The following is a 21709-nucleotide window of genomic DNA, read 5'->3' as shown; positions in this document are numbered from 1 at the left end:
CAAGCAATGTTTAAACAAGCAAGTGAGGAAGCCAGTTATACACTCAACAGCACAGCACACCTGCCTACATCAAGTTTCTTTGCATTTAGAGGTAGATGGACAGACATACTGATGTAACAAAAAAATCCTCATAGGTACCAAAGAAAACAGAAATAGCTCCCTCTAGCAAGTCAACTGCTTTTCCCAACCCTGAACCTGTGGAGAAACTAATAAGAATGCAGAACAAAGTTGCAACATCTGAAGAGATACCTGCAGCGCAACCTGGGCCCACATGCACAAGAATGATCAAAACACCAGCCAAATTGAAATATTGTTATGTACAAATATCAACTAAATATACCACAGCGGAGAGTCTTTTAAAAAAAATCTCTGTGCTGTTTAAAAGACCGTTTTGGCCAGGGACACTGCACTCATATTTAGCTGATCTCTAGTAAAGGTTGAGAATGAGTTGTTTGTTTAATCAGTGCACTAATGCACTCCTTACTCCTATGAAAGAAAGGATGTTACAAGATAATGTCAAATGCCTAAGAATGGAGTCACCCAATAAGCATTATAGATTTTACTGCTTATGTTCATGTAGAGTGCTTAGGATGTGGTTGTATGAAAAAGCTTTGCTGTATCACCCATTACCATTTGATTTTGCAAACTTCCAAATGCAAATTGTTAATGAAAGTTCCATAAATATACTGACAAAATATTTTAAAAGGAGAAAAATCTGTTTGCCTTTTAGTGTGCTGTTATTAGGCACAATAGGAAAGTACACTTTACTACAGGTTAATAAATCAGGACTCCTTTGAATTCTTTTCTTAAGGCTACAGACCCAGATTCGGGACTCTGGGGAGAAGTCAAATACTCCATATATGGAACAGGAGCTGATCTGTAAGTAAAAAAGTTAACCTTTGAATACATTAAAAAGAGAAATCACTACTGATTAAATAAGAGGGTTAAGACAGCGGCTGGCATCTCAGACAAATGCATGTTGAGATTATCTGAGGGGGGAGGCACTTACCCTATGTCTTTTTCCTGAGTTGTTTCTGTTAAAATATTTTCTCCTGCAAAAAACAGGCAAAAACTTGTTGTATGAGTCTATGGTGTTTTACCCACATGCCCCTAAGGAAACATAGGGCAGCTAAGTGACAATGCATAGCATCTGTTCAAACTATCATTTAAAAAGTACTTTTTGCAGGAAGAAGGGTTGTTTGTGCTGGTTATTGCGAAAGTTCTGTGGACCCCACACGCCCCTGTTTAGCTGCAAAAACGATGCCATTTCAACACTCAACCCAATGTACAGAAAAGACCAAAAATTCATGGGAACCATATCTAAAAATTCCCACAACATTTTCTGAGGTCTGACACTGTTGGCACTTCTAGCATTGGTGGCTGGCACCACTGGATATTAGAACTGTTGCTTGCATGTAACACTAGTAGCAGCAGGGCACGGAGGAAGGGAACAGGATGTTCACCAGGTCTCTAATAGATACCTAGCTCCTGCTTCCTGTTGTAGGATAGATGAAAATGAGCACCCATTTGATCAGCTCTCCAACCCCACCCCAGTTATTGCAAATGAAATAATTGGCTGGGGCTCCTAGCCATCTCAAATATGGCTGGTCATCTCTCACGGTTCTGCGGAACCCCTCACCCCTATGACTTAAGAGGTTGGAGAGAAGAACTTGCAAATGCGTATGTTGTCCAGACTCTCATCCCCCTCTCCCGCAAAATTTTATTTCTTCTATTAATTCCCCACCTGGTTTTAAAGCTCTGCTCCCCACTTTGAGTAGGATGCTAATTATGGCAGTCAAATCCAGAATTTCAGGGGTTTATTGGGAAACATCCAAACAAGGGCGCACATACAGGAGCTTCTAAATCACGGCTTATTTTGAGCTTCTCACTTAATCCTCAAGCAAGCTGTTAATTGGGTAGAAGCAAGCAAGCAAAGGCCATCCGATGCACTCAGACCTATTAAGTTTAAAATGTAACAGCTGGTGCCAAAAAACTTCTGAAGGCTTGGGGAAAAAAAGATGTTGTGGGGAAACAAAAGTGTGTGCAAATTTATTCTGATTCTCACACTCCTAAAGCTAAAATAGAATTTAACCAGGGAAATGAGGCTGCTGTGAGGTTTTTTTGTTTGTTTTCCTAAACATGGAACTTTTTTGGTTAAGGCACTGGATTGAGACTCCGGAAATCTGGGTTGAATTTCCAGCTCTGCCACAAACTTCCAGCATGAGCTCAGGCACATCACTTAGGCTTGCACTACATGCAATTCTTGTACCAATTTAACTGTTTGTTAGGGCTGTGATGTTTCTGCCAAAACAGTTAAATTGGTACAACTCCTAACATGGATGTAGTTATACTGGTATAAAGGTGCATTATACTGGAATATTCCCCCTCCCAAATAGGAATAGCAATGTCCATATGTGAAAGGGTCGACTCACCACTGGCACCTCCTCATGGCGGGGTGTGGCATAGCAGCACTCTGTCCACTGGGGTCTCCTGCCAATGGCTGCTCTGCCTCTGTGGTGGCCTGCCTCTTCCTGTGACTTGGCCTTCTGGCCAGGTCACTTCAAAGTCCCTCCCCTTCCAGGGTAGTTGGTGAACAAAAAGCAAGGAGAATTAATGCAAATAAATGGAGTTAGTAAAGGATAGAGGGGAGTGACTCCACCTCAGCATGTATCCAGATCTGTCCCTCCCTTCCCTCAGGCAGGGACCATCAGGCAGTGGTTGTCTGGGAAGCTCCTGCCTTCAATCAGCCCTTTCCTTGGGAGCTGAGGGTTGAAGATCTGTTTCTTTTCCCTGGTCTGCCAACAAGTGAGCTGTTCTGCCCCCCTTTTAAAGCTCCTTCTCCAGCCTGTGCCTCTCTTGCAGGTATGGCCAGGTGGGGGTAGCTGAGCCCAGACCAGCTCCTTAACCCCTGGTTGTCCAGTGTGGGGTTTATCTACCCTATGACACAGTATAACTCTGCCTTATACCAGTATAGCGGAGTCCACACCAGGGTGCTGAACCACTTTAACTATATTGGTATAGCTAAAGTGATACAATTTTTGTGTGTAGACAAGGCCTTAATCTCTCTGCGCCTCAATTCCCCATCTGTAAAATGGAGATAATAAAACTACCTTTTGTAGTTCTTGTCTTTTTAGATTGTAAGCACTTCAGCACAGGGACTGTCTCTTTCCATGGATTTGCACAGCACTCAGTACAATAAGGTCTCAGTCTTCACTGGAGTTTGTGGGTACTATTGTAATACAAACAACTGATAAGCATAGATAATAACAATGCCAATTTTATAATTATATATTGAGCTCAAAATTGTAATGCACAAAAATACTTTATTCTATTTTGCATTAATTACAGGATTCATAAAACCTTTCATTTTTACAAAACCTCCATTTGGGGCCTAAATTGACCGGGTCCTTTGAAAAGACAGGATGTTGGCATCTTTAAGAGAAATTCAATCTTTTGCCTGTCACTCTTGACAGTGGCTCAGTAATTAAAAGTGCATAGAATTGAACTCGCCCTGGATAATTCTGAATACCTGCAACTTCCCAATACCAGTTTATAAAACAGTGATTAGTTTTTGGAGGACACAATCGCTCTGCACATTTTAGGGGGCTTAGCAGAACCATTTAGCTTACCCATTCTGAGACGCTAACTAAGAGCCAAATATTGTATGCAACACACTTTCCTCTGCTATTCAGCTGGGGTCAATCAATCTTCTTTTATTCAGGACACGATCTAATACATTGTACGTATAACCTGAATAAATATGCAGTTCTCTAATGTTTCTACACAAAGAGATCACATTTGGGAAAAAACCATCACACTGAGCATTGCATGAGTACAAAAGCTTCTACAAAATACAACTGAAAGGGCTAACACACAAAGAATACCACATAATAATAATTCTGTTTTTTCAAAACAAAAAGGACAAGCAAAAATATGTAGGGTCAGTGATTTGGGATCTGTCAGGTTTTAGGTCTGTTTTCAGAACAGGAGAGGCCTTGTATAAGGCTCCCGGCTGCATAAATTCCAGCATTATACCACTACCCACATCTTTAAATACTCATCTGCATTAGACCATAACTGAACTGTACTGTACAATAGGCTCAGTTCTCAGCTAGGCAGAGTTTACACTCAGTGCAGCTGAGAAGAAGGTGGAGGAAAGCTGTCTCTAGTCCACCTTTCCACCACCTCAGTCCTGGGCAGAGGCATCCAGCATAACTTAGAGCAGTGGCCAAAGATCTGGTGAAGTGTCATGTACTGCACCTTTTCTGTGTCTGGTGCGAACCCCCACCCCCAACAAAGCCCTGCCCATCCCGGATGCACCACCCTGCATTGCAAGGCAGGGAAATGGGTGGCATAGAACAAGCTATCCCAGCTTTGTGCCACACAAGCTTTCCCAATGTCAGAGGAAAACCTCAACTGCTTCTTTAGGGGGCCTATGTGTTTGTCAATTGACTGTTTAGCCTTTGGTGTAGGCCGTGTGACATCACTGAGCCTAGGCAGAGCGAACAAGTCAAGATGTAAATTAACTTGAGCTTGCATCTGTTCTGGGTACCAATATCTAACCTCAGCAGTTCAATAGTCTAGACTAGGATGTGAGCGTCCACAACTTAACACTCAAAATGCTTGTTTTTCATGCATCTCCTCCAGATTTCTAATCCATCCATCAACAGGAATTATTTATACCCAGCCATGGGCCACATTAGATGCTGAAGTCACTGCAAAGTACAACTTCTATGTGAAGGCAGAAGACACAGACGGGAAGTATAGCTTGGCTGAGGTGTTTATCACTGTGCTAGATGTTAATGACCATTCTCCGGAGTTCAATGAGAACATCCAGGAAAAGACCATGATCATTGGATCACCAGTGAAAATAGAGGTGAGGAATGAAATTATGTCCAAGACTTCAGTGGACGCAGAGTTAGCACAACACCAAGTGCTTTGAACATTCTACCCCTAAGTGTGCATACGTGGGATGAGGGTGAACAAACACATTTGTTTCCCTCTAGTATGTTTTAGTTTGCCTGTTGGGTGTGGCAGTGTAGAACAGAGATCTAAAACATGGACTGATAATATTTTACATACTGTTCAAAAGGGTAAATGCATCAAAAGAAATGTAATTCTGTAAAAAATAATAAACCCAAGTTACATCATTTAAATTATCAGTTTGCACATAGTGTGCTGTATAGTGCTAGATTTAAAATAAGTCCATCACCATCACTATTGGCACAGATGCCATGGAGTGAGTAAATGTGCATGGGGATTGAAACCAGGCTACCCTTCAAAGCAGAGATCAAGTCCATTGTGTGGGGATACTTGCATCTGTCTGTATAGTTACATTGATTCTGTAATGAGAGGGCTTCAGTTTCCAAGTAATATATGTAATGCTGTGGAGTGGAATATGAAAAAAAAAATGCAGATATCATGTACAGTTAAATGAGAATCTGCCTAAAATATATATTAGCAAACATACATTAGCAAGTCTGATGACAAGAATATACATATGGTTAGCAAAAGTAAATATTGAAGTATAATAACAAAAACAAATATAGTTTAGTGGTGTACAGAGCTAGCTCACTGTCAAATTGTTTTCTATCAACTTCACCTGTAAGAGTAAAGTATTCCTTCTAGTCTGGCTGCAGGGAAATACCCGTTAAATTAGTACAAGATGCCTGCTATTATAAAGTGAATCATTTATAACCATCACGTCCATGGATACATAATACCTGGACTTTCTTTCTTGTTTACTTTAATCTAAAATAAAAATGGTTCAGATGGAAAGGACTGCTAATTTTGTCGTCTAAGGTCACACAGTAATATCTCAGTAATCTCACAGCAGATGCTTTGACTATCCCTAAAGTGGGCAAATACATGCCCAGGAACTTTTACATTCTCCCTTCATCCAAATTCATCAGCAATACATGTCTCTTTTCAACATTTCTCCTGAACAGGCTATAGATCAAGATGCAGAAGAACCCAACAACATTGTAGACTATTCTATTATGCAAGCAGATCCAGCCAATGTATTTGATATAGATCAAAGCACTGGGGAAATAAAGCTGAAGTCCTATATCAGGTCCCTGGATATCATTCACAACATCACCAAGAACAAAGACTGCATATGGTCTGTGGTAGTCCAAGCCAAGGACCGGGGTTCCCCTTCATTTAGCACGACGGCAGTGCTGAAGATTGATATCACAGAAGAGGTAAGCAGATATTGAACAGAAGTGACCAGCCTTGGGAGATGTTTGGGTGGAACCAAAGAGGAGTTTCCACTCACGCCATTTCTAAAGAGCACTGTTTAATATTTCAAGAGTTGATAATAGCAAAACAATAAAATAAAATGCCAGCCATCAGAGTTTTCCCAACAGATTTTTGGTAGCTCCACCGTTTAATGCCTTTCCAGAACCCTGAGGCCCAACCAAATTCTGTGGACTCAGAGGCCTAAGAAAATCCTGATTGGAGGAAAGGGGAAAATCCTGATTGCGGGGGGGGGGGAGGGAGTGTTAGAATCTGGCTGGGAGATTAGTTCCTTTCATCTGATGTCAGACAGTTAAGGACCTATGTGCCCCTGAGACCAAACTTCAGTCGGACTACTACATTTCTGAGCTGTTGGTCAAGAGAGATGAAAGGGAACTGGACCAAAAGTTGCCCTACGGCTTGGAGAGCAGGTGATCAGAACTGGGATTGTGGGGACAATTAGGTCAAAGACTAACTGCAATCCATTTCTCTCCCCTATGACAGCAGCATGGCCATCTGGGTGTAGTAACCTCCATAATCTCAGTGTGGGTAAAAGAAAGAGGTGAATGCATAGAAGGTACTTGAGAAGGCAGAAAACTCATAGAACCTTCTCCCAGCTCCTCCAAGGAGCTCCACACTTAGCCACTGCTGAAGGGCTATTCCTAAGAACTTTTAGATACCAAATTTAAGTTCTATAAATATATATTAAGATATATAGAGATCAATCTACGGAATATCTGTGTGGATTTCCTGTGACTAAAATATTTTCTTGATCTTAAAAAATAATGCAGTATCAGCAGCATTCTAAAAAGTAAGCAGGCACCTGCAGCAGAATGATCTTCAGAGCATGAGAACCAGAAAATGTTACTGATTGGAAGTTGACTGGAGACAAATAAATGATCCAGTCTAATTTCATTGTTCAGCAAAAGTGAAATGCAAAAAGTAAACCTACAAATGCATGTTTAAAAATAAATTAGTTTTTATGTATTTTAATAATCCTCAGTGGTGTTAGTAATCAAAACAAAAAGACTTTAAAATATATTATGCATTTGTTGGCAGTGTCCCTTCAATCTGACTTGTTTATATGTTAAAATCAGGCTTAAAGTGTGCTTTCATTTATGCTAAACCCCTTTTCCACTGTACTGGGACCTTAAAAGGGGTGTCAGAGAGGTGCAAATGGGCTTTGATGCAAAAGAGACAGACCTCTAGCCTTTTACTATCTGGACCCATCCATGGGGTATAAATGCAAATCTCTTCATGCTAACAGTGACTGGCCTTCTCTTGCTTTTGTCAAAAATCAGCCAAAGTTCTGTATCCTTTAAATATTAGCATCTCTCTCCTTTTTCTCATTTTTTCTGTTTTCCCTCTCATGTTCCCGTGATATCAATCACCCAAGGTAAAGAGATTTGTTCACTACTGGAAGCTCCCTGTGCACATATTCTGAGCCCATTGATTGTTATCCATCTCCTGACAGATAAAAGGCTTCATCAGAGAGAACTCATTTTAACTGTCTCTTTAAAAATGATGAGCCAGATTCTGCTTTGAGTGATACCTGTGTAAATCTAGAATAACTCTACTGATACTCTGAATTTATACCACTTCCACTCCTAGAAGAATCTGGTCCAACATGTCAGATGTTTGACTGTTTCTGAGTTGTGGAGTATTTCTACAGCAAACAGGATAAAGTGCTCAACCCCCTGAAGCAAACTATGTGGCAGCTTATTGTTGGTGATAACCTGTGCCTTCATTAGAATAAAGCATTCCACTTCCACATTTAATATTAGGTGACATGGAACTACGTAATATTGAATTTTGAGCCACCCATTAATTCTAAGAACATTTCCAGTTCTTCTAATTGTAAAATAACCATTAACCCATCCTTTCACACAATTTCCAGCCATAGAGTGTGGATGGACTTAGCTACTGACCTCACAGTAGTGTGTGCCTGGCTATTAGTCCAGCAAGCTACAGCTGCTGAGCAAGAGACATCACCGAAATCTGGGCCTTGACATCAGACAGCATATTGGAGGTACCGAGCCAGTGAGCTCACAGGGGCCTATGACTTGTCATCAGCACAACAAGCTAGACAAGCTGAACGGGATTAAAAGAAGGGGGAATGCGCTGGAGAGCAATTCCCCCTGCTGTGCTAAAAGCAGTGGGAGAGTTCCCTCCTTTCTATCTTCTGTGGATGGGGGAGCTGAGCTCCCCCATTTCCCCTGTCCATCTCCCTCTCTTGAACTTGGGGAGGCCAGCTCCCCAGACCTCCCCATTCTTCTCTCTGGTCACTGGCTGGCAAAAGGAGGAGGACTCGGGTGAGAGAAGCTGATGAGGGAGTGGCAGGAGAAGCTGTTGGTTGGCTGGTTATCTAAAGGTTCCAAGAATTCCTGCTAGTGGGTGAAGAAGCTTTGGTTCCTAATAAGAGAATGTGTCCATTTGGGAGTTCCTTGCCTGACTTCTGCAGAAAATATCGGTCCCTCAGCAAGTTTTACCTCCCCTCCCGAGGTGCAGAGAGGGATGGAGAGAGCTGCTTGCCACTTCCAGTTCCCCTGCCCCTCCAGGAGAAAAGGCAAACCTGCCACCAGCTTTTTTTGCCCTGGGCAAAATGCAGGGGCAAAAGAAAGGTCCTGTGCATGTCCTCTCCCCTCCTGGAATTCCCTAGTGAGGAGTGTTGGCGAGCAGAGATGGGGAAAGTAGCTGGGAAACCAAGAGATGTTCTGTGTATTTCCACACCCTGCATGTGCTCATGCTCTTTTGTCTACTCTGGGACTTGCACACCTTTCCAATACATTTATTCCTTCCTCCCCATTCTCTTTCCCATGCACCGGCTCATCAAAAAGTTAATGCATTGCCACTTCCCCAACCATGATGACACAATCACCAGAATTGAGGAGCAATCCTTCCTCCTATTTTTTTCTATATTAACTTCCTGCTAGCAACCTGCTGATATTGTGTACCCTCCATTCAGTCCAACTCCAGATAGAATGATTTTCAGTGTTCCCTCTCCCAAGCATTGCATTTATGGACTTCAGTCCACTATATTCCACTTAGAATCATAGAGCTGGAAGGGACCTCGAGAGGTCATCTAGTCCAGTCCCCTGCACTCATGGCAGGACTAAGTATTATCTAGACCATTCCTGACAGGTGTTTGTCTAACCTGCTCTTAAAAATCTCCAATGATGGAGATTCCACACTCTCCCTAGGCAATTTATTCCAGTGCTTAACCACTCTGACAGTTAGGAAGTTTTTCCTAATGTCCAACCTAAACTGCCCTTGCTGCAATTTAAGCCCATTGCTTCTTGTCCTATCTTCAGAGGTTAAGAAGAACAATTTTTCTCCCTCCTCCTTGTAACAACCCTTTATAACAACCTTCATAATTAGCCCACTCAGGCAGGAGCTACAAAACGAATTTCGTAGCATGCCCTACAGAAAAATCCTTGCACAGTGCTTGATCACTTCTTACATCACTTGTAGTTTTTCAGTGGTGTCCAGAGTTACTTGCAAAAAATACTCTCAGATTCAGCCTGTGGGGGAGATTCAATTTCCAAATACAAAAATCTGCTGTGGATGCAGGGCCGGCTCCAGGCATCAGCTAAAGAAGCAGGTGCTAGGGGCGGCCAATACAAAGGTGCAGCACTCCGGCCACTATTGGGGCGGCACGTCCGGGTCTTCGGCGGGAATTTGAGGGCGAGTCCCTCAGTCCCTCTCTTCCTCTTTGAGCTGCTGCTGAAGTGCAGCTGAAGAGGAAGAGAGGGAGTGAAGCCCCGCCGAACTGTCGAAGAGTGGAGCGGCGCGATTGTGCTGTCGCAGCTTTTTTTTTTTTTTCCCCCCTCTGCTTGGGGCGGCAGAAAACCTGGCCCTGGCCCTGTGTGGATGGGTTCTCATTCTCTTTCTTTATGACCACCTCTGCTAAGTGTCTGTCCTGTTAGCACACTGAAGAGTCCATCTGGGTTGTCTCTCTTTTGTCTGAGGTTATAACTGGTAGAAAAGAGTCCATATAGCATCTAAAATCTAGTCTGGACAATACTATCTTAACCATGTGGAGAAAACAGTCTTTTGTTAGGATCATGCACGAGCCACACACAGGCTATAGGTGAATGTGTCTTTTCTCTCTCTTCTCTGTGCATATACCATCTCTGTTGGTTAGAGTGCTGTATGCTGAGTGATTTTTTTTTTTTTAACTACTCCCTTCTGGATGCAGAGCTTTTCTGACAGCATAACTAGAGGTTTCTCACAGTGTTAATCACACTGAGTAATTAAACAGGCATATTTTTGTGATTAACATTTACCATTGCAATTAGTGCAGGGCTGTGCCCTTCGTGATAGATGCCTTGAGGCTAAGTGCGTCAGTAGAGCACATCAAAAAGACCTTTTGCTCTTTGAATAATACAGCAATAAAAAAATCCAGAAGCAGTTTAATTTAACTGAGTCTGGTTTTATGGAAATTGGTATTGATTGGTGCCCAATGCTTTTCTTTATCTCCTATCCTTGCTCGACAGAATAAGAAACATATGCTGAAGAAGCAACTTTTTTCCTTTTTTTTTTTTTCCTTCCCATTATGTCCTGCTTAAAATGTATTCCAATATTTTCAAATGTGAGTGACTAAAGCTAGGCACTTAAGGCTCCAGTTCTGTAGGGTGTTCCACATAGATGGATACCTGCATACACACAGAACCCCATTGACTTCACTGGGACTCTGCAAGTTTATGGGGCTATTTGGACACAGCTATTTGCAGGACTGGGCATAAGTCCATATTTAGGCTCCTAAAATCAGTGGTATATTTGGGCATTCAGCAGCTTGGGCATTTATTTAGACTTCTGAAATATAGATGATGATGACAGAACAAATATATAATGGGTAATATGAAAAAGTATAGGAGATAAGCATATACATTAGGCATGAGAGACAAGACAGGGTGTAATAAGGTAGAAATTTAAAATTGAAACATTTTTATATAGGAATTAAGAAAGGGGTTTTTTAACACCAGGATGATCAGGGAAAGAGAGAACCTGCCACAATAGCTAGGTAGTTATAGCATTAGTATTCATAAAGAAGTTCTTAAAATCAGTTTCCACAAATGTAAGGTGAGACTAGCAATCAATGAATGCCCAGTGATGTGACAGAATTTCTCTCACCTGGATTGACCTTACCTTTGGGAAAGGCCACTTAGATTGTCCTTTGGAAATAGCTTAATGATGCGTGGTTATTATAAAGTGGCATGCAGTGAGATTGCTCTTGAACAACTCATTTGTCATAAAGCATGTTATCTTTTATTTCTCTGTGCTTTATAACACACCCTAGGCACCTTTATCCAAGACTAGTTACTACATCCTGAATGTGTCCTATTGCCTGGGGAAACTGGCAAAGGAATTGTATTGAAGCTCAGCGATGCCTCATCCACCGACGAGTTTTCATCATGATGAGCAAGACGGTACATGCAGTGTTCCCATTATTAAAATAGAGATGGGTCTGAACTAGAACCCAAGATATGAACTCTCCAAAATTTTAGAGAAGTTCAGATCCAAATGTAAATTTTGCTGCTCAGGCTCATCTCTGTGTCAGTGTGCATTTAATTCCCCACACATGGAAAAAATTCTACCCCTGAGTTACTTAACTGTATATGAAAGCCTGATGAACTAAGCGTCAGATAAACCCTGCTAAGTAGTACATGACCTGAAATGAGTTCCATTAATTATGAGTGTTTGTCAAAATCAATTCTGTAGCATGACACTGAAGGTGTCCCATAGTATAGGAACAACAAAGGGAGAAAAATTACATATACTGAAGTAAGAATAAGGAGTGCTTGTGGCACCTTAGAGACTAACAAATTTATTTGAGCATAAGCTTTCGTGGGGAAAATTAGCATGGGGAAATAGGTTTTACTTTGTGTAATGACCCATCCACTCCCAGTCTTTATTCAAGCCTAATTTAATGGTGTCCAGTTTGAAAATTAATTCCAATTTTGCAGTTTCTTGTTGGAGTCTGTTTTTGAAGTTGTTTTTTGTTGGAGTATTGCGACTTTGAGGTCTGTAATTGAGTGACCAGGGAGGTTGAAGTGTTCTCCGACTGGTTTTTGAATGTTATAATTCTTGATGTCTGATTTGTGTCCATTTATTCTTTTGCGTAGAGACTGTCCTGTTTGGCCAATGTACATGGCAGAGGGGCATTTTTTGCTGGCACATGATGGCATATATCACATTGGTAGATGTGCAGGTGAACAAGCCTCTGATAGTGTGGCTGATGTGATTAGATCGTAAGATGGTGTCCCCTGAATAGATATGTGGACAGAGTTGGCAATGGGCTTTGTTGCAAGGATAGGTTCCTGGGTTAGTGTTTTTGTTGTGTGGTGTGTGGTTGCTGGTGAGTATTTGCTTCAGGTTGGGGGGCTGTCTGTAAGTGAGGACTGGCCTGTCTTCCAAGATCTGTGAGAGTGAGGGATCGTCCTTCAGGATAGGTTGTAGATCCTTGATGATGTGCTGGGGGAATGTTTTAGTTGGGGGCTGAAGGTGACAGCTAGTGGCGTTCTGTTACTTTCTTTGTTGGGGCTGTCCCGTAGTAGGTGATTTCTGGGTACTCTTCTGGCTCTGTCAATCTGTTTCTTCACTTCAGCAGATGGGTATTGTTGTTGTAAGAATGCTTAATAGAGATCTTGTAGGTGTTTGTCTCTGTCTGAGGGGTTGGAGCAAATGCGGTTGTATCTTAGAGCTTGGCTGTAGACAATGGATCATGTGGTGTGATCTGGATGAAAGCTGGAGGCATGTAGGGAAGTATAGCAGTCAGTAGGTTTTCGGTATAGGTTGGTGTTTATGTGACCATCGTTTATTAGCACTGTAGTGTCCAGGAAGTCGATCTCTTGTGTGGACTGGTCCAGGCTGAAGTTGATGGTGGGATGGAAATTGTTGAAATCATGGTGGAATTCCTCAAGGGCTTCTTTTCCATGGGTCCAGATGATGATGTCATCAATGTAGTGCAAGTAGAGTAGGGTGTTAGGGGACGAGAGCTGAGGAAGTGTTGTTCTTAGTCAGCCATAAAAATGTTGGCATACTGTGGGGCCATGCACCCAGAGCAGTTCCGCTGACTTGAAGGTATAAATTGTCCCCAAATCTGAAATAGTTGTGGGTGAGGACAAAGTTCAGCCACCAGGTTTTCCGTGACATTATCAGGGATACTGTTCCTGATGGCTTGTAGTCCACCTTTGTGTGGGATGTTGGTGTAGAGGGCTTCTACGTCCTTAGTGGCCAGGATGGTGTTTTCTGAAAGATCACTGAAGAGGTTGCTATTTATTCTTTCTTGCGTTAATCCCATCAAATGGGGTCCGCTCTATGAGACCACTGCCTCCGAAGTGCTCGTTCAATGCCATATCTTCTGTCATTCTTCATGCTAACATATCTTTGTTTATGACATCCCACTACTTCTTCTCGGGTCAATCTCTGTCTTTTTTTTCTTCAGTCTCGATCTGCTGGACACTCTTACCCACATAGTTGTTAGGACTCCACTTGACTTGACCAAGCCATCTGAGATGAGACATTCCTCATTTTTTTTTTCTTTCTCGATGTTTCTTTGAGCATGTCTCAAACATACACATTCCTTAAATGATCTTTCTTGCTTACACCATGCATCCATCTCAATATTTGCATTTCTGTGGAATAGATCATTTGCTCTTGTTTCTTCTTTGTTGCCCAACATTCAGTGCCATGCATTAAAAATGTACAAACCACCATTTTAAAGACTTTCTCTTTTAATTTTACCCGTATCCTACTGTCCCATACTACACCACTTATCTGTTTCCATTTGAGCCAGGCGTTTATTATCCTAGCTCTAATTTGGTCCTCTGTTTCCCCAGATCCTGGAACCCATACTTCTGGATACTTGAAAACTTTGTATTTTTGATATTGTCTGCCCAGCTAGTTTTATGGATAATTCTTCAGTGTTCACAATATTAAAATAACATAACATATATATACTCTGTTCTTCCTCTGGTTAGTTTGAGCCCATGTCTGTCCAACACATCTCCATTTATCAAGAATCCTCTTCTAGACTATCTATCATCTGTAAACAGCATGCACTAAGCTATGCACCTTGTGCAGGTACCCAGCATGAGGCTAAACAAGAAAGGGCTCACTGTTGATCCCTGATGCACTCCCACCTTTCTAATAGTTCATCTGTTTTACCATGGGGAAGTTTGGATCCAGATGTAAATTTTGCTGCTTGGGCTCTGTATTATCTGAAAGTCATGAATAAATGGGATTAGCCAGCACTATCTATGTTAGCAGAACAGAGCTGTTCCAGAGGGATACAGCTTAAAGATGTAATTGCTTAGATTCTGACTGCATGGCAATATAGCCTTGAGTTCTGTTAGTAAATATTAACCTTTTTAGACCACTTTTTCTTGTATATTAAATTTATTTGCATATTAACTATTATCCCAGAATCTTTATATTAGCAAAGACTGTGTTTAAATTTTAAGGCCCAGAGCATTGGTTCTTAACATGTGAGTGACCTGTACTCAGGATTTTTTTATCCGATTGAGTGCTCGGCAGTATCTAATTATCCTCAGCATCTCTAAGTCTGTGGAATATAGGTGTCCAGGGAAAAGACCCCCTCAAACTAATAAAAGTATCTACAGAAAAGTTTGTTATAAATAAAACTGGGAGATTGATCAGGGATATTTGTTATGGCAGATGTTTTCTGTAAGGGACTGGGTGATGAATATGGAATAATTTTTTTTTACAGAAGGGTTCTGAAATGGATGAACCAATAACCCACTGAAAGATGTTTTTAACTCATTAAGAACTGTTGATTTCACAGCAGTTAGTAATAATGACTGGGTTAGAGATTCCTTTTTTACTCATCAGTCAGATAAACAGGATTATAAAAAAAATTCCATCAGTAATTAGGAAAACAGAACACATGATAAAAATTAATAATGGGAAAGTATTTTCCCTCCAAAAAGGAGTTTTTTTGTCTCACACTCTATAAAAGGACAGAGGTTTGGGGAGTTAGACTAAGAATGAACCCTGTCAGTATTCCACTAGGTACAGTTAAAGGGACCAAACTACCCTCTCTTCACCATCTACAGGGTTATGTCTTCTTTCTGTATTCTGTATAGTGCAGTATTAATCTTTGATTAAATAATTCCATTTGAGCCTATTTGACAATCTCAAGTAATTATTAAATTCAAATACACAACAGTTCATGTTAGAAGATTCAGAATTTAACTCCCTAGAACTGTCTCCCATCTCACTGAATTTGGGACCTGTTCAGAGCATTCATATCTATAATAGCTTGCTTTATGCCAAAACTAAAACATCACTGGTTTAATCAGATTCAGCTTATATTGAAAATATTTTCTTTCCGAACTATTTGTTATATTCTTCATAATTTGTATGATTTAAAGTACATATGAGAAGATGGATTTTTCTAATTTCATATTGAAAATATTATGCATTTTGCCACTCTCATATGGTACATATACATTTTGCCAGTGTCAGGATATTTACAGGATACATGTAAGAAACAACATGTAAAAATATAATGGCATGGAATTCTCAGCCAATCAAAATGGCATGACTATAATCGTTGGGGTTTTAACCACTTATATAATCAGTTGTGATTTGCATAAGCACTCTGGCCCAGTTTGTGTGATTAACATACAGGCCAACCTTGGGAGTGGTATGGAGCTACATAACCCCCAGGGGAAGGTCAGGAAACATTTAGGCCCAGGGGTTTAAACATTTTGGCCTCAGACCTATCCAGCTCAGATATGATTATTAAACATGAAACATCCTCAAGTTATTATACTGGAAATGAAATGAATTGGCCAATGAAAACTGGCCAGCTTTTTAATACTTTGTAGATCAGCACATAGGAATGGGTATGAAAAATATTACTTCTCTGTAATTTCTTCAGATATGAATATTAAGCAATAGTATGGTGCTGTATGTTTGAGATCTTCAATTCAGCTTGTACACATTAAATATATTCATACACAGAATTTAAATAATTCTAATCCTGAAAGCTTCTGTAGTATTTCACAAACGTGAATTGTTCTGCATGTTTAAATAGCCCAGTCTTCTCAAGTTTAAGTAGGAAGGAAGCTAGCCCTTAACAATTCTTTCACAGCACATCAAAGGAGTTAAAACACCAATTTTAACGGGAGAAGATTCTTTGATGTCTACTGCTGTGATTTTCACAGTTACAATGAGAAAACTAGCCAGTGAGGAGCTGTGAATAATTATAGGGCTGATGAAACATGGCAAAAGTTTCAAGGTTGCTAAGAGGTTTATAACAATTTTGAAGAATGGAAAGCCCAAGCCTGGAACAAGGTTTACGTTGAAAAGAATAAATAAGCTGTTAAGAACCACTTCTATTGTTTAGTTATTATCTACCTTTGCCTACTACCTGTTGTGCTGATGATTCGTGTACTGCTCAAATGTTTTAGAAATAGTGGCATAGCCTATATGTCTGCCAATGACAGTTTAGGCTTGAGTCACCTTCACAAGTCTCAAATGGTAAGTAGTATTAACAGAGAGACAAAGTGGATGAGGTGATATCTTTTATTGGACCAACTTGTGGTGGGGAAAGAGACAAGCTTTTGAGCTTACATGAAGCTCTTCTTCAGGTCACTGAAGTTGATCCAGTAAAAGATATTACCTCACCCACTTCATCTCTCTAATGTCTTGGGACCAACACAGTTACAACTACACTGCAAACAAGTATTATTAGTAGTCTTTTAGGTTCCATATTTGAACAGTGTGTATGGTGAAGATATACTATTGTGATGTACCAGACTTTTTCTTCCTGTCCTTTTCTGTAGCTGGGTAGGGCTTTAATTAAAAGAACATGAGCGTGCCATATCAGATTAATATGGCCACTTACAGACTAAAGTGTGAGCTAATTTTCTTGGTGTTTTTCCCTATGTGATACTTTGCCCCACACATCCATCACTCCTGGTCATTTTAAAGGGAATTTCATTTTGTCTGTGCACCAATGTGAAGCTTTCTAGCTTGTGTAGAATGATATTAAGGAGAGCCTGGTATGTTTTTGTTCCATGAGTTTGTATATGATGTAGATACTTGTATGTTTATGAGCAACTCGGACTCCCATTCCAAGGAGCAGTGCTCTTATTTTGTTAGGCCTGTGAGGACACTCAGTAAGCCCTCACCCTCATGCAGATGTAACTGTTGTTGGGGAGCTGGGGATCATTCAGATCACATGAATCACCAATTGCATGATGCTCTCCCATGAACATTTGCCAATGCTAGGGAAGAACATGAACAATGGAGGGGTGGGAAATAATCCGACTGCTCTAAAACAGTGAATAAGAATCTTTTGTGTTCATCATCTACCACAGTTCTCCTGGCTGTGGAGCTGGTGAGGGATGGGCAAAATGTAGGATTAGTTCACACAGTTGGCAATTTTTATTTTAGCTTGTATGTAGGATAAAGATTTACATCAAACATGGTTATCTAAAATTAGGCATTATGTGTCTCCAGAGTACTATGCCTATATTTACAAATTGCCAGTTTCTTTGGAATATAATGGTGCACCGGTTGATAAGTTCTCTTATTTTTGACATTTCCAGATCAAATCAAGGGTAAAATCCTATATTTTAGGCCTCAAGAAGCATCCATGGACAATATTTGGAATTTGCATGAGTGGCGTCCTTTCCACCATTTCTGTAACAATGGTGATCTCCACCATCACATACTGGAAAAGTGTGAAAAGATCCAGACTTCATCCTCAGGGCAAAATCCGAAAAATTATACGGGGACCTCCAAAGCACTCAGTGTGCTAAACTGCAAAATGAACTGTTCATTCATTTGTCCTTAATATGCCATATATAGTGCACATTAGCTCTTATTTAGTTTTTTTAAAACAAAAATCTTGTTCGACTCAGGTCCATTACCTCAAACAGTTTTGTTATGTCTGTAAAAGAGTACTAGAAAACAGAATGTAACACATCTGCTAGAGACTTATTGTGTACATTGCAATCAAAAAAACACGGTTGTGTCAAAATATCTTTAATGCCATATTCAGTAACAGTCCCATAAACTGTATCCTGTGCAGATCTTCTTCTCAAAAGTTTGTCCCACTTATTGGGATTCAACAGGATTGTTCTTTCTTTTAAATTAATTCTAAAATACAGCATAACAGTTCAGCTGCATCTTGCAGAGCTAATTCTTCTCTTAAATACTCCAGTATCACACAGGATTGATCCAAATCATTGCAGTAACATCACTGTCAGCTTCAGTGTTTGCCCATTACAGTACAATACGGTAGGGATTTCTTTTTGTCCAGTTTGGTATTAAATCTAAATGACCCAAATTCGAAGGTAAAATAATCAAATTGGTTATTTTATTTATTTTTTTACAAAAAGACAACTTATCTTGGTCAACCATCATAATTACATATTTTGGACAAATGAAATTATAGAATCTCTGTCTGTCCCATAGAGTAAGTCACATGTTCTCTTTGTACTCTTTTACAGACTCTTCACAAAGGGCCAATGGCCGCCTTTTTGATGCAAACTAAAGATAACCCCATGAAAGCCTTAGGAGTGCTAGCTGGTGTCATGGGCGTAATGGTGGTGATCACAATCATGATCTCTACTGCCATGTTCTGGCGCAATAAGAGATCCAACAAAATCATGCCGGTGAGACGGATCATAAAAAAGAGACAGATCCATCAACCCAGGACGGTCAGGATGGAGTGGCTGAAATTCAAGTGGTCCAGCAATCCTGCCGAGAAGTTTGCCATTGAGGATGACACACAGAGTCTGCAGAATGAGAACAGCAACAATAATGTCCAGGTGCCCTCTCTGCCACCTGCTGCCCCAGCCCTGCCCCCTCCCCCAATTTTAGCACCCAAGATAAATACCACTGAGTGGAGAGTGACCACAGTGTCAGGCTCCCTAAGCCCCAAGTTTATAAACAAGCCGGGGAAGAAAAAGGGCCCCAGCAGCACTCACCATGCCCTGGTGTCAGAGCTCAAACAGAAGTTTGAAAAGAGGAACATAGCCAGCAACAACCCCCATATTTAGTGTATCTGCAGCAGCCACTCATGGAGATCACATAGCCATGCAGTGTATGGAGAGAGGTGCATGTGTGATTGATCTTTTCCATTTGTTTCAATACAAAATGAACTAAAAGCAGTTCCCCACTGCTACAATCACCTGTTACTTTGCACAAGTATTACATGCTAATATATTTTGCAATGGAATTAGTTCACATATAATATCGGTGTCAGTTGCTAGAATTTTATTCAGATCATTTCTAAAAACTAGTTTCCTCCCTGCACTGTATGACCAAGGTGCTAATTGTCCTGATGTAGGCCATAATTTTCAGGAGGGGCCAGTGATTTTGGGGGTGTCCAACTTGAGACTTTTTCAAGAGACATGATTGTCAGAGGAGCTGTGCACCCCCAACTCCAGTTGATGTCAATCCTTACCAGGGCTGGAAAATAGCCACCATGGTGCCTAAAACTGGGCATTTAAAATCACACCACACTTGAAAATGTTGACCTTCTTGTAGAAATATCAGCATAGGAGGTTATTTTTTTTTAATTTAGGCAAGCTGTTATTCTCTGAGTAAATAACTTATAAATGGATACTTACACTCTTAGGTGTACACCACATTTTGCAACAGCTTGTGAAGCGATGTGCTTAGAACTTAAGTATACTTGATCCCAGATATGAACAGTCGGGCTTTGAGAAGTTTTTCATTTTCATGCAGCTTACACTGGATTTTGCCAGAGCAGCTTTAACATAATGCTTTCCTCCATTTCCCAGCCAAACATCCCTGCCAAAGGAAAGTCCCACTCATTCTTTCCAAAAACAGTTAGTGATGGGTCCAAATATGGAAAGTGTAGCATCTGCAAGAGGTGGGGCTAGTGCTAATTCAGTGCTGCTCCCTGCGGGTAGGGCACCCAACAATGGGGGAGAAGCAAGAAGTGATTAAAACAGGAAGACTGAAATGTAAAAACTGAGCAAAAAAATAGACATGAAAAGTACAAGGAGCCTCCTGGAAACTGGGTCAGGAACGTGTCTTTAAAAAAAACTTTCCATTTTGGCCCAAAACATTACTGTCCTAATTATGCTGCAATTAAAAAGCTACTCTCATTTGCAGCTGAAGCACCTATTTTTTTCTGCAGTTTGTAGCATGGCAATAAAGGGTCTAACCTAGGATTACCCTCTTTCATTAGTATTGATAAAGGAAAGCTCTTTACTCATTTCTGAATGGGTGAAATTAACAATGCAGAAGGGCGCAGGTAAAGCTGTTTTTCTGTATTCCTGAAATGAGCACTGAAGTACAGACTGGCTGCTTTGGATCAATCCAGCAAAGCAGCTGTAACTGCAGTTTAACTAGATGCTTAAGGCAGGTTAACAGTGCCTTTGCCTCACTGATTTGTTAAAAAGCAGCTGGCCGGTACTACTGAGTGTAGCACCTTGTTTCCAACTCCAAGGATGAGGCCAAAGGTGACACTTTTAAAAGTTTGCCCTCCCGGACACAGTCATTATGTGGGACATTGTACCACAGTGTGCTAATGCTATGACACAAACATCACAGTGTCATGTTACATTGGCCCCAGAGATATTTCAGACTCCTCTTGGTGTCATTGAAGCATACAGGGCTATGCCATGAAAATCAGGATGGGTGGCAACCCCAAGCCAGAGGAAGGTGAAGTATTCTGAATACTTCTAACCTACTATTTTGTTGGTTATATTGCATCTGCTGCTGACCTATAGACCTGCTGGACCTATTGGTCTGACCTAGTTCCTGGATCCATGGATCCCTCCTTAACTTCTTTATCCCTAAACCATCATATAGTCCCTTTTCTCTACATCTGTCATCCCTGCATGACTGCCCATTGCATCACATTTTCTCCATCAGGGAAGGTGAGATGAGCCATCTGCCCTAGGGTAATGTCTGTGCCACGCCTGAAATGACTCAACAGATGGTGTCAGAGCACTGTGGTTCTCTATATGTTTCCTCCTATCTGCCCACATCTCTCCCACCCCATCAGCTCAAAAACAGCATGGCTTGCAGCCTGCAGCTGAGCTCCCACAGTCCCTAAAAGGATTGGAATGTGTTCCCTAAACTAGAGCCTCAAATAATTGTAAAAAATCTTGGCCCACAATCATGTATTGATTCTTGGCAGCAGTACCAGGAATTATAAGTGAATGTGTAATCTTCAGTAGGCTATTCCTATAACCACACTTCGCTGCCTGCTTTTAGGCCCTGTTTAAAGCCACGTATTCTTTTCAGCAGCACAATGAGGCCTGTCTCGCTAAGATTCAGACCTTTGTAAAATAGCCATTTGAAGTCACTCCGTTGTAGGTTTGACAGTTTGGTTCAAGCAGGTACAATGAGACTTAGCTTCGCTTTCAAAGTATTCCCTTTGGGTCGAGCTGTCTCCATGCTAGAAAAGACAAACACTATGTCAGATGCTTTGGCTGAAGCTCACAGCCGTAGA

At 41.0% G+C, this 21709-nt stretch overlaps 1 protein-coding gene across 1 annotated transcript in view; it reads left to right on the top strand.

Moving 5' to 3' along the window:
• Positions 1-19277, top strand: part of CDHR1 (cadherin related family member 1) — a 56953-nt gene extending 37676 nt beyond the window's left edge. The window contains exons 14-17 of the mRNA XM_065408539.1: positions 812-879; positions 4648-4876; positions 5949-6203; positions 18726-19277. Of these exons, the coding sequence (XP_065264611.1) occupies positions 812-879; positions 4648-4876; positions 5949-6203; positions 18726-19277 (1104 nt within the window). The remainder of the gene's footprint in view (positions 1-811; positions 880-4647; positions 4877-5948; positions 6204-18725) is intronic.
• The last annotated feature ends 2432 nt before the right edge of the window (positions 19278-21709 follow it).

Source organism: Emys orbicularis, chromosome 7 (genome assembly GCF_028017835.1).
Source record: "Emys orbicularis isolate rEmyOrb1 chromosome 7, rEmyOrb1.hap1, whole genome shotgun sequence".
In the NCBI taxonomy this organism is placed as follows: domain Eukaryota; kingdom Metazoa; phylum Chordata; order Testudines; family Emydidae; genus Emys; species Emys orbicularis.
This window is presented reverse-complemented; position numbering and strand designations above follow the sequence as displayed.